Raw genomic sequence first — 14,143 nt, 5'->3', positions numbered from 1 at the left:
CTTCTATAAATCTCTAAATAGTCCACCCAACCTTCCTCTAGATTTATTGACACTGCCTGGATACCAAGTTAGTATAATGCCTATTCACTATATGAATGATCGAATGAGCAGGATCCTGAATGAATCAGGAGGAGTAGGGGAGAGCAAGAATGTCTTTGGGGGAATTGCACAGTTTTATTAATCATGCCAACCTTCTCCCTGAAACAAAGACCTGTCTTCCCAGTACATAGAGCTCTGGGCCTGGAGTCAGGAAGACCTGAGTTCAAATCTAGCCTCAGATATTTCCTAGCTGTGTGACCCTGGTTAAATCACTTAAACTGTTTGCCTCAGTTGCTTCATCTGTAAAATGGAGATAATAGTACTACCCAGTACTATTATAGTACCTCCCAGTATTGTTGTGAGGATCAAATGAGATAATAGTTGTAAAGTATTTAGTACAATGCCTGGAACATAGAAGGTAGTATATAAATGTTAGATATGGTGATGATGTTTATGTTGAGGATGTTATGATGTGGCAATGGATAAGGAAATATCATAGTAATTAAAAATTAAAGAAGAGGCTCACCTAAGGGCAATAGGAAGGTGCATAGTGGACATTAGTAGCCTACAACAAGGTTTCTTAAATGTTTTTCACTCGCTGCCCTTTTTTGCTTGAGAAAAGCCATGACACTGGGTATATAGGTTTATAAAATGGTATACAAATCAAGCATTTATGATAACATAATATGAAATAATTAGTGATAATAATATGAAAATGTAATAACAATAATTTATGATAATAAATCATAAAGAAATATATTTTAAAACAATTCTTTGATATACACATAATTTTGCTATGAAAATTATGAAGCCAATTTGCATACTAATGAGATAGATTATTTATTTTTACATAAAGAATTAAATTTTGGCAGAATATTTGATACTGCAGGACATAGAGCATCTTCAATATTTTTCAGAGTTGATCAATATTTTGATTTTATAACCATCAGTGCTGAGAATGCCGCTTTGCAAAAATATGTAGTACAAAATGGCAGAAGTACGTTTAGGGCTATTTCAGAAACTGTTGGAAATTGTGTCCTAATCCCAAGACAAAATTCATTTAACAATTTTGTATGTACAGTTAAAACACTGCAATTCATGACATATAATAGTTTTGAATCTGAACTGAGGTGTTTCTGGCAGCATTGATTGGCATTTCATGGCCTGAGGGCATGAGAGAAAAGTGCGCGTGTTGTGTGTTCAGAACCGAGGCTACAGTGACGTTGCATGATGTAATATGGGCAAGCACTGCCAGAAATGCCTCCAATTCATTACGTGTTGGATTTTGAATTAATTTTTGATCATTGTTCATTCAGAAACCTTTTTCTGTTGCCAAACTTTTTGCAACCCCCACATTCAGTTATGTGACCCCATATAAATCTGAATATCCTCAGAGATACAAGAACGGATTATCACCACTGCTACTAACGACTATTTTGCTCCTGTCCAGTCATGTCCAACTCTTTGTGACCCCATAGTGGGTTTTCTTGTCAGAGGTACAGGAGTATACCATTACCTTCTCCAGCTCACTTCAGAGATGAGGAAACTGAGGCAAACAGGTTTAAGTGACTTGCCCAGGGTCACACAGCTAGTAAGTGATTGAGACCAAATTTGAACTCAGGAAGTGGAGGGTGAGTCTTCCTGACTCCAGTCCAGGTACTCTATCCACTGCACCACTTAGCTGCCCAGCTACAGCTAACACCTATACAACACTTTAAGGTTTATGAAACACTTTATAACCATTATTTATTTGACCCTTCTAACAACTCTGAGGAAAATAATATAAATGATATTTTACAGTTGAGGAAACTGAGGTTGAGAGAAGCTAACTGACTTTAACCAAGGTCACACAGTTGGAGAATGCCAGTCAGGACCTGAATTCAGATCCTCTTTCCATGATGCTGCAGTCTCCCTTAAACTATTACTCACCTAAGTATCTGTGTATTTGTTTTATCCCCTCTGGCATTCCTCCTTTCCAATCAAAGCAAGTCAACAAGCACCTACTTGCGTACCAGACAAGGTGCTAAAGAAAGGCAGAAAGACAATCCTTGTTCCCAGGAGCTCCCAGTGGGAGAGGAGAGGCAACATTCAAACAAGCTACATACAGGACAAACTGCAGTTAATGAACAAAGGGAAGGCACTAGCATTGAGGGGAATCTGAAAAGCTTTCTTCTAGAAGGTGGGATCCTTGTTGGGATGTGAAGAAAGCTGGTCAATTACCTCTATCTCTTAGAATCTTTGAGTTTTCTTCAAAGCCCAGCTTGTGTCCCATTTCTTGAAGGTCCCAGTTATTAACTTTCTTTCCCTCATCAAATTCCTTTTTAAGTATACCCCTTGTGTATCCCCAGTAAAAACTAAATTCTTTGAAGACAAGTTTTGCTTTTGTCTTTCAATCTCAACGATCTGGCACAATACTACACTGAACAAAAATTGATTGAGCTGAATTGAATACATCTGGAAAAGGTCACAGGAAGAGAATATCATATGGGTATTATTAAAGAAAGTCTAATTAGGAAGTTCCATTTATTTAAGGAAAAAAAAGACAACTGACTATTCTCAAAAAGAACTTTGAAAAGTTTGGGTGGGGTTGAGGTGAGGGGAAAAAATCGAGGATGCAAAAAGTTGTTTCTGAGAAATTAATGCTGTTTGGCAGGATAAGGAAAGGAAATAGATATGCGCCAAGTCATCCCACTTCCTGGATAGCGGTTGGGTTCCATTTTACTACATAAAAGATGGGGAAATGTTAGTGAGGGTGTGGATAATACAATGTTGGTGGCTTTCTCATGGAGCCAGGACGCTTATCCACAGGGAGGAAAAGAGAATAAGTAATTGTGGATAGACCTCAGGAAAATGAACACAGACCAAATTCGGTCCCCTGAGTTGAATGGATAAAAGAAAAAAATAAGAATAAGTCCCGTGAGAAGCGAAGGAACAGACCAACCCAAAGCGAGAGCCACAGAGCATCCAATTCAGAACATATGGATTGTACCCTAGGGAGATTACAGTGAGCTACTAATAATGAATATCCAAAAAATGAAACAGCTTGAAATTCTGTATCTACCTAGCAGCTAGTCTAACAAGTCATATAGTTTCCCTATCCAGAATAATAAACACAGTGAAATGAGAAGACAAAATAAAAAACATGGGGCTGCTATATGTACATTTTGTAGACTGCACCATTCTTAAGACTGAGCAGGAAGAAACATTTTGCTGGCTGTTGGAAAAAAAAATAATCATTTAACAGACTGAGAATTTTTTCCATGTGCCACTCCCTCAAAGTTGTAAAAAAAACTCCACCTTCAACAAAAAAGTCAGTCTTTATCCAGATCTGAAACATCCTGGAAATTCACCCTCCACCATCATTTTTGTGCCTGAATGTGCCTTAATGGATTGTCTGTATGTCTTAACCATCCACCTGGGCTATAATCTTGATTCTGCTACTTCCTGCTTTCCCTTATTGGGTCTCAGTTCCCTCTGTTGTAAAATAAAGGGGTCAGAGCAGATAGAAGAGATTGATATAGTCTCTTATAACTGCAGATCCTATAATTCCTTTGGGATGATGCCTTAGTTGTCTTGGTGCCATACTCAGCTAAGGAATTAACTTTGATTTGAAATGCATGAGATTTGAAAACCACAAAGTCCAGAAAAATGTCCAAATTCTGGAGGCAAGTATTTGACATTTACTGATATAAGGTAATTATATAAGGCAAGCCCTAAGAGGAGTGTGGGGAAAAGGACTGGGAAAAAATTATTAAAAAGTTAATCTGGGGAGTCTTTGCCCCTTTTTGTGTTTTACTTTCACCATTTAGAAAGTAGCTAGGTGGCACATATGGGATAGAACTCTGGGTCTAGAGTCAGGATGACTGGAGTTCAAATTCAGCCTCAGATACTTACTAGCTGTGTGACCCTGGGCAAGTCACTGTCTGTGACTCATGAACCTCTTAGGATTGTTGTGAGGATAAAGAGAGAAAATATTTGTAAAACACTTTGCAAATCTTAAAAGGCTGTAAAAATGCTAGTTCATTATTAGTAGTGTTGTAGATACCCTTCTTACATGATCTCTTATGTTTATCATGATTTCCCTGGACTTCACACTTTGGTACCCAATTCAGGTCTAATCTCACTAGACAGCAACCCATGTTCTAGATTTCACCTAGAAAAGGCTTCTTTCAAGGTTTTACTTCTTCATGACCCCCATCTCTTTTATAACAGTGATGTTTTCAGGGATTTTCAGTCATGTCGGACTCTTCATGACCCCATCTGAGTTTTCTTGGCAAAGATTCTGCAGTGGTTTGTCATTTCCTTTTCCAGCTCATTTTAGAGAGGAGGAAACTGAGGCAAACTGAGTTAAGTGGCTTGACCAGGATCACACAGCTAGTAAGTGTCTGAGGCCAGATATGAACTCAGGAAGATGAGTCTTCCCGAGTCCAAGGCTGATACTCTATCCACTGAACCATGTAGCTATCCCATATAACGGTAATAACAGTTCACATTTATTTAGTGCTATTAGAGCTGTAAAGCGTATTAATTATATACATCGTCTCATTTGATCTTGACAATGACCCTGTGTGGTAGGTGCTATTATCCCCATATTACAGAAGAGGGAATTGAGTCTCTGAAGCTGGATTGGAACCTTAGACCTTCCCAATTGTCTAGTCCGATGCTCTAGCTGCTGCTACTTCACAGCTGCCCCTTTTATCTAATAAGGATAGTTGTTGCTAAGTAACCTGGGAAACTCATCTCCGTTGAATAGTGATAGTAATAATAACTTGTATTTTTTCAGTGTTTTAAGGCTTATAAAGTATAATACCCCTTTGAGGTTAGTAAGGTTAATGACTCAATTGCAGTAGTCTACACCTGGTAGCTACTGGAATGCCAACAATGTATTTATATACCTAACGCCTAGCCCAGTCCCTGACATGTAGTAGGTTCTTAAAAAATGCTTGTTGATTGATTCTGGAGGTGATGCCTTAATGCAAGGGAGTTACCTGAATGGTGGAAATGTTCAATTTTTTAACAGGCTTTCTGGGAGAGATATAGAATTAAGAGGACTAGGGAAAGGCTTCTTGTAGAAGGTGGAGTTTTCATTGGGACTTGAAGGAAGTCAGAGAAGGCTGCGGAACTGAGGAGAAAGAGCATTCCAAGCATGGAGTGTAGCCAGACAAAATACATAGAGCCAAGAGATGAAGTGTCTATATCTCAGAATATCTAGGGCACCAATGTCATCAATCAAAGAGTATGAGGTGGGGGTACAGGTATAAAGGGTAAGAAGACTTTACAAGCAAGTTGGGGTGCAGGTTGTAAAAGGACTGGAACATTTAAGTCACTTTCTTAACATAATTCTACGTTGTTTTCCATAGTCTTGGACCATTTCACAACTCTTGAAAATGTATGAATGTCCGAGGCAGCTGGTGGCATAATGTGCTGGGCCTGCGGTCAGAGAGACCTGAGTTCATATACTTACTAGCTGTGTGACTCTGGGCAAATCGCTTCAGTTGTGTTTAAAATGGTGTTAAGTTCAAAGTGAGTGTAAATAGCAATTGTTTCTGTTTTGGCCAGAAACCCTGAGGATCTTCCCTTCCCAGACTGAGTTTTTTTTTGTCTAGGTACAAGCAGTCTTTCTTTGCCTCTTACTTAGCCCTAATCACCGAATGGGCATTGCCTCAGATGAATTGATACTTGGGAAAGATTTTACCTTAAAAAGGCTGTGGTCTCCCACTCTGAGACCATCTCCAGATATCCAGAGCTATATTTTCCCTGAATCCAGATGATTCCAAAGGAGAGAGTGAGGCTAGCAACTTTGCACAGCCCTCCCTCACTTAAATCCAATTCATTTGCCAGTCATGACATCATCTTCCCTGATGCCATGATCTTCTTTGAGAATGCAGGACTAACGTGAAGAAGACAGGCCATTCAGGATCATTGACATCACTTGGGTGTTTTCTGAAATAGTCATATAATCCAAATATGGTCTGGTGGATAGAGTGGCCATGACCTTAAACAGGTAACTTTCATTCAATCCACAATCTCTTTGTGCCTGTTGACTTATTTATAGAATAAGCAATGGAAAGTTTTAGTCTCGCAGAGTTACCTGAGAGATCAGAAAGGTTGTGATTTGCCTATGGTCTCACAGTGAATGTCAGAGATGATATATGAACCCAGTTCTTCCTGCCTTCAAATCTAGCACTCTACCCACTATTTCAGACTGGGATAAATGGATTGACTTGCTGGTTATTCCAAAGGAAAATTTAAATAACCAAATAGCGTGTAAAGCATTTTGAGAGAAGAGGTAACTGTACAGGAAGGGTCGTTATTGTAGGGTGGGAGAACACTGGCCTGGGAGACAAGAGACTTGAGGTGTTAATTACGAGTAAGTCATTTAAACCTCTCTTAATTTCATTTTTTTCACCAAATGGGAAGAATCTTTGTACTGTCTACAAGAGTTGTTGCATGGAAAGTGCTTTGTACATCATAAAGCTCTCTATCGATATAAGCAGTTGTTATCATGAAGGAAATAACAGACAGTGGTATGTCTTATTTTGTCTTCCTTTCAGATTTCTCTTTACCTCTCCTCCCCCTACCTGTCCACTTCAAATTCTCAAAGCCTTTCATTGTCTTCTTTCTTTTTTTTTAAAGCTCTATCAAGTATAATTTAGGCATCAGTGCTGGGAGCTAGATGAGCTCTAATATCTATGATTTTGTGGCCTGAAAGACAAAACAAATGGGCAATACTTTGACCCCTTTAGAGAAACCTCTTTCAATGAATACTGACCAAGGGAAGGCTGTCAACAGTTTCAGCTCTAAAAAAATATGCTGGGATTTCAAGTAGAAACTAAGTTGGAGTTGTGTGTGTGAGATGTGACATAAAAGCTAATTCTACAAGCCTCATGTGAAAAACCTGTAGCATCACTTTACAGTCACACCCTCACAGAATTCTCATCCTCCCTCCCTTTCATGTGCATTGTTTCTGCCTAGAAGAAATGATTTGATCGAGACAGAGTTTTGCCAAACATGATTTCTGTAACAATGTTTTGGCTGTTTCCACTATTCCTTTCCATGGACATGGCCATTTCATCTTCATGTGAGAGGGGTTTGAAAAATGAGGGGAAAAAAACCCTCTAAGATACTCCCCCACTTTTTTGTTAAAGGATAAATTTTAAAATGCCTGATATTTTAAAATGGGACTCTCAGTTCCTTTGTAATTGCTACAGAGTCTTAGAAAATGCCTGGGGACCCCGAGTATTAAATGACATCCTTCATCAATGAGCTAACAAGTACTAGAAGCAGGGTTTAAATCCAGGTCTTCCTGAATATAAGGCTGGATCTCTATCCATTAGATGCTGCTATGTGTCAAAGTCATTATTTTCTGAAAAACAAGCTCTGAAATTGGGGAGAAATAAAATGAATGACAGAGGGGTGGAGAGATGATCGCCCTTGAACTTAACAAGACCTGGGTCGGAAAACTAACTAGCTCTGTATCCTAAGGTGAGTCACTTAACATCTCAGTGCCCCAGGCAGCTCTCTAAGACTATCAGTTGCTGGATGAGTCACAGATCTTCAAATAACAGAAAATTTCTAAGGGAGTCCCTTTCAACCATAAAACACAGGGACCTCCCTGCCCAACCCCATTCTCTACTCCTTTCTCCCCCTCCCAATGAATGAAGAGTAGTTTGTTTACCAGTTACATCTAAACGCCATAATATTTGCTCGTAAAGTCATATCTGAATTAAACAACTGATGTACTTTTTGGTTAATTTCATTATTTTCCATATTCCATTCACTTAAAAAAAAAGAAACATGACGTGGGAAACACAAATGTTGGCATCGCTGGTGTCAAGCTTGAAAAACTCCATACTGCCATCTTGAGGGGGCAGAGGCTCTGATGGCCGAGGAGCTGTCAGTCCTGGAGGGAAGACACGATTCTCTGTGTAAGACGTCATGTAGTTTAGGGGAAGGCAGGGGAAAACATGAGAAAGAAATATTTCTTCCCCTGCCTGATCGTTGGTAGATGGGATCAAGGTCCCTCTGCAGTAGGGATCACTGGAGAGGAAGTCTTTTTTTTTAAAAATGATTTTGTAAGAAGACACATCTCGTGAGTTGGACTAAGCTGTGGTTGTGGGTGTTGGTTAGCATTTCTTTCTCCAGGATATTCAGACATAGCCCTTTTAGAGGGAATAGTGGTGGTGATGAGGGAGAGGAGGAGCGAAGCTTACCACACTTAAAGCTTCAGGTCGTTTGTTTGTTTTTCTCCCATCCTTGATTTTAGTTTCTGGTGCCCTCCTCTCCTTGGCAGTCACCCTGGCTGTATTTTGCTTCTGGCTCTGGAGGTGGGCACATGTCCCATTCACTTGAAAGAAAGCCATCCTTGGATTAGGAACAAAACCGTATTCTATCCCTCCTGGAAAGGGTGAAAAGGCAGTCTCCCCAATTCAGACTAGGCAAAGATGGAAGCTTTTTTCCAAGTTAGCTTTATTTCTTTATAAGTAGAACTGCCAGTCATGGTCCTGTCTGCCTGTTTCAGGGGCTGCACAGTTATGTCCTCTCCCTCCTCCCGTCATCTTCCTGTCATTTTCTTATTTTTTCTTCTCTCTCCTCTGCCTGGGGACACTTTCTAGTTCTCTAGAGATAGAATACTGAGCAAAGCTCAGTATACTGGATCCTTGCGTACCCTGGCCAAAAGGCTCGGACCTGAGGGCCAGCACATTTCTGGGGAGCTAAAAGAATGTGGCTCTGGAAGACATAAGGCAGAACAACCTTGGAATCTCCCAGGAGCTTGCTGGGGAGGATCCCTAGGGCCCCATGCTAGCAGCCAGCTATGTGGTATGACTTGGGGGAAGGGCTCACTTGTCTCAAGATACTTCCCTAACTTTCAAAATTCCCACCCAAATTTATTCCTTTAATTTAGGGTAGCAGTTTGCAAAATGTGATCCAGGGATACCCAGGAGTCCTTGAGATCTTTTCATGGGATCAAAACTATTTTCATTATACTATCAAAGCATTTTAGTTTCTAATATGGTAAATATCGACAGATATAATCACATAAACAAGAGCTCTTTGGGGAGGGGGATCCTCAATTTTCAGGAGTACAAAGGGGTTCTAAACCTATAAAATTTGAGAACTACTGATTTGGAGTATATACTAAAGGACCGTATATGTGTGTGTGAGTGTGTGTGTAGACACATACCTACTGTGCGTTTATATCTAGGCATATCTCTATATAGATATTCACATATAGATATATCTACATCTACCTAGATATATCTATGAATCTTTAGATATATACATACATATATCTATCTACCTACAACTCTTTCTTTCTCTGTTTCCCTGTCTCTGTCTCTGTCTCTCTCTCTTAGGAGTGGCAGCTAAATAATCCCCAGTCATAGTATGAATTCGCTTTTCACTTGAGCCAATAGTGCCCTAGACAATGGAATAGAACAGGTAAGTTTTCATGAGGAGAGAAGCTCCAGTGCTGTGTTTGGAAACCTTTCCACTCAGGACTATTGGGTTGAGTTAAAGCAGCACCCAGAGCTGTATTCGGCAATTCTGATGCCCAAGGAGGCAACCTAAGAAGTTTATCTTCCTAACGAATTTGAAATTCATGATGCAAAAATAATACGGACTGAGCCTCTAATGTCACAGGTAGAGGAAATTACTAGAGGAGGAAGCTCCTTCTTTCAGGGCAGTTCTGTGACTTCTCTGACCAGCTGGGGTCACATGGCCAGTATGTGTCAAAAGGCAGAATTTGAATGGAGGTCTTCCTGTCTCTCCATCCTATCACCGGTGTTCTGAGGCCTCTCAACCACTATGATGATACTCCTGACTCCTCCCATTCAACTAAATTCATCTTACTTGTATTTCTTTAAAAAAATTATTAAATCAAATTTAACTGAGTGGAAAGGGAAGTGAGTAGGATGTAGAACTCTAAACACTGGTCAGCCATGGAAGTAGTAAATCTTGAAATTCGGGGGTGAAGGGTGAATGGCAGGGGACAGAGAGGGACCTTTGGACACTTTGAGAATGCCATTGGAGAGTCTTAGAGGTGGGAGTGAATGAACAGGGGGTCCAGGGCTGCAGAAACTCAGTCAGGCCATCTGTAGTTTTCTAGCTTAATTATTCTTGTTAACTAGGTGTTAAATTCAGTTGTTTCTGCGGATGAAAGAGTGAAAAGTGTTGACTAAATGTGAATATAACAAGTTAAAAATGTAAAAACATGCTGGCTACATGTAAATATAGCAAGTTAAAAACCATTTAAAATTTTTTTTATTTAAATTTTTTCAATCTTCTCTGAATGTTGATGCCTTGGAGAAAAGTTCCAGGTACTCCACCTTAATAAATGTTGGAGATGGTGGGATCTTCTCACCCTTTCATTGGTTGGTCACTCTCCCTCTTTTGGGATCTTTTTATCATTCCCAATTTAGTGACCTCTGCCTTAGATACACAGAATAAAAATGAAGATGGTAGCTAGCTTTTATATAATCAATCACTTGCTGTGTGCCAGGTGCTGTGCTAAGTGCTCCTTATAAATATGATCTCATTGGATCCTTACAACAACCCTGGAAGGTCGGTGCTATTATCATCTCCATTTTAAAGTTGAGGAAACTGAGGAAAACTGAGGTTAAGTGGTTTGCCCAACATCACACAGCTATTAAGTGTCTGAGGTAGGGTTTGAACTCAGATCTTCCTGATTCTAGGTAGAGCACTTCATTGTATCACTTAAGGGGCTAATCTGCCAATGATGGTAGAAGTAAGAGCAGAATCCAAGTCTTTTGTGTTAGGAGGGAGAGAGAGAAGGAGAGAGAGAGAGAGAGAGAGAGAGAGAGAGAGAGAGAGAGAGAGAGAGAGAGAGAGAGAAGGAGAAAGAGAGAGAGAGGAGAAAGAGAGAGAGAGAGGGAGAGAGGAAAAAGAGAGAGAGAGGAGAAAGAGAGAGAGAGGAGAAAGAGAGAGAGAGAGGGAGAGAGAGAAGGAGAAAGAGAGAGAGACAGATAGAGAGAGAGAGAGAGAGAGGAGAAAGAGAGAGAGAGGAGAAAGAGAGAGAGAGGGAGAGAGAGAAGGAGAAAGAGAGAGAGAAAGGGAGAGAGAGAGAGAGAAGGAGAAAGAGAGAGAGAAGAAGGAGAAAGAGAGAGAAGAAGGAGAAAGAGAGAGAGAAGGAGAAAGAGAGAGAAAGAGGGACAGAGGGAGGCAGAGAGGGAGAGAGAAAGAGGGAGATAGAGAGACAGAGAAACAGAGAGAGAGAGAGACAGAGAGAGAGACACACACACACAGAGAACATGCATGTTCATGTGTTTTGGATGACATGAGAGGTTCAATGTGCTTTATATAGATGAATGCACCCACTCTACTCCAGGTATTTTCTGTATCTCCCATCCCTAGAAAACTTGCCCTTTTCATCACTACCTCTTGTCTTCAAGTCTGAGATATTCCCTAGCCCTCTTAGTTCCGGGGCTTTCCCTCTGAGGTTACTTCCAATTTATCCTGTATGCAGTTTGTCTGTACATAGTTGTTCGAATGTTGTCCTCCTCATTAAATTGTGAGCTCCTTGAGGGTAGAGGCTGTCTTTTAGCCTTTTTTGTATCCCCAGCAATTAGCACAGTGCATCTAGTAAGTGCTTAATAAATACTCACTGGATGATTCAGATGGACAACGTTTCTGACACAAAACCTTCACAGACACATGCCTGGACTGTGGCATGAGACAGCCTCATGGACATCATACAGAGAGGATGCCCTTAGCTTTTACCATGGGCAGTTGAATGCATGTGTTTCCGCATGCTTATCTCTTACCTCTACCAGGTCTGGAGTGAGGCGCTTGGCCTTCAGCCACTTTTGGACTCTCTCTGTTTTCCTCAGGACTCTCTCAATGCTACAGTTCTTTGAACTGGAAACTGATGCGCAGATTCTCCTATCCGAAATTTCATTTTGGTATTTACTTATTAGCCTGGAAATCTCCACTGGGCGCCAGCTTTTGCTGTCATCTGAGTAGTTTGCAGGGTAAGTAGAATAGTAGTCAGGAGGGAGTTTGAGGTGAGAAGCAAGCCAGTTGTCAAACCTGCAAAAAAAGAAATTCCTTTTTAGGATTGGCCAATTGAACAAAAAGCAGCACATGCATGTTTGGGGGGTGGAGGATGGAGGGAAGGGAAAGAGGGAGAGCATCATTATCCCTTCAGAAAGTTTTAGAATGAGAGAGCTAGAAGGGACCCTAGGGAATAGCCAATTGAGTCCCCTCTCCTCCCCTGCTTTAGCTTTACAGATGGAGATGAAGAGGTTTGTCCACCATCACATTGGCTTGGAATTTGGATGCTATAAGAGGTAGGATTAATCCTAGATTAAACTAAGCCTGCCCCAAACCAAATAAACTGAAAGAGGAAGAGGAGAGAGGGTAGAATGAAACTTTACCTGGTCTCCTCTGAATCTGAAGCTAGCCGGGCTGGCCTGAATCCTGACTCGGCCGCTCACCAGCTGTGAAACCTTGGACAAATAACTGTACCTCTCATGACCCCAGCTTCCTTTTCCGTAAGATGGCCCAGAAAATTGTTAAGGTCTCTAACCAATAAGATTCTTCAGCTCTAGAGTCCCTAAGACCTTTGTGAAGAAGGGTTACTTTTCATTTCCTTGGAATCTTGAGCTTTTTGAAGGGGAGGCTGGGAAGGATAGAGATGTCTCTATTTACAGGTAAGTCCCTAAATAGGGCATCAGGAAAGGAAAGAGAGTGATAAGAAATAAAAATTACCCTATCTTGAACAGATTTTAGGACAGTGGTCACAGAATCCTAGAATGTTAAAATGTCAAACCGAACTGGAGGGGATAGAGATTCTCAAAGTGTGGTTTATAGACCCCTGGGGGTCTCAGAGACCCTTTGGGGGTGTCTGTGAGGTCAAAACTATTATCACTATTTTATATTAAGACATAATACTTTTCTGACTCTGTGAAGCCAAAACAAACCAAAATAACATATTACAACAGATTGAATGTAGAAACAGATATAGGAATCCAGATATCTTATATTAAGTTAGAAATTAGAGATTTGCAAAAATAGATAAAAATATATTATATAAATATGTAAAATATGTAAAAAAAAACCCCATTCTCATTAACTTTTTATTTTGGAAAATGTTGTTATTTTTCAAAAATGTTATTTATATGAACATGTCAATTACTTTTATTTGTAAATAAATTATTAAATATTTTAAAATTTATCAGTTTTAATTTCTAATACAGTAAAGGTCAATAGATATAAGTCATATAAACAAAAGTTCTTGGGGTTAACAATGTAAAGGGATCCCGAGACCCAAAGGTTTGACAACTGTTGATCTAATCCAATCTTCCTTATTTTATAGATGAGGAAGGTAAGACCCAAAGAGATGAAGTGATTTGCTCCAGGTCATACCTCTGATCGCAAACAGATCCAGGATCAGAAAGTGCAGAAGGATGCAGTGTCCTATAGTGGGACTAGGACTGGATTGGAGTCAGAGGACATGAGTTCAAACACTCACTGCACAACTAACTACCTGTGTAACCCTGAACATGAAACAAACTGGGTTCATCTGTATTTAAAAAAAAAGAGAGATTTGACAAGATGATATCTAAGGTCCTTTTCAGCTCTGGATTCTAGGAAATATTTTGGTCACTTCAGAAAGAGAATTGATGAATTCTGAATGCATACTGAAGCATACATTTATTTATTTTTTTATCTTTTTTTTTTGCTTATGCTTTCTCTTGCATCATGGCTAATATGGCAGTATATTTGGTATGATTCATATGTACCATTGGAATCAAAGTGCTTGCCTTCTCAAGGAAGGGAGAGGAACAGAATTTGAAATTGAAATTTTTTAAAAATGACTGTTAAAAGTTCTTTTACATGTAATTGGGAAATATTTAATAAAATTTGAAAAATAAAATATTTTAAAAAGAGAATATTTTGGTAAACAACCTATCCTGACTCCACTGAGGGCACTTCATAGCAAGTCTCTCTTTGGCAGATGAACAAACAGAAACTGAGAAATGTTGTTTTTACGCCCTTGTCTCTGTGGAGGGTAACCTTGTGGTGGAGTTGAAGCTGGGAGGCATGAAGATAATGTTATGTTAGGATCATAGGCTTAGAGCTG

General features: G+C 39.9%; 1 protein-coding gene across 2 annotated transcripts in view; it reads right to left on the bottom strand.

The window, feature by feature from the left end:
- The window catches only part of DIPK2B (divergent protein kinase domain 2B), a 73,982-nt gene that overhangs the window by 56,080 nt on the left and 3,759 nt on the right, over positions 1–14,143 (bottom strand). For both annotated transcript variants that reach the window (XR_011968207.1, XM_072615107.1), the window contains exon 2: positions 11,823–12,087. Coding sequence is in view for 1 of the 2 variants with exons in the window: in XM_072615107.1 (XP_072471208.1) it covers positions 11,823–12,087 (265 nt within the window). In the remaining variant the exon portion in view is untranslated. The remainder of the gene's footprint in view (positions 1–11,822; positions 12,088–14,143) is intronic.

Source organism: Notamacropus eugenii, chromosome 5, assembly GCF_028372415.1.
Source record: "Notamacropus eugenii isolate mMacEug1 chromosome 5, mMacEug1.pri_v2, whole genome shotgun sequence".
Classification (NCBI taxonomy): Eukaryota; Metazoa; Chordata; class Mammalia; order Diprotodontia; family Macropodidae; genus Notamacropus; species Notamacropus eugenii.
This window is presented reverse-complemented; position numbering and strand designations above follow the sequence as displayed.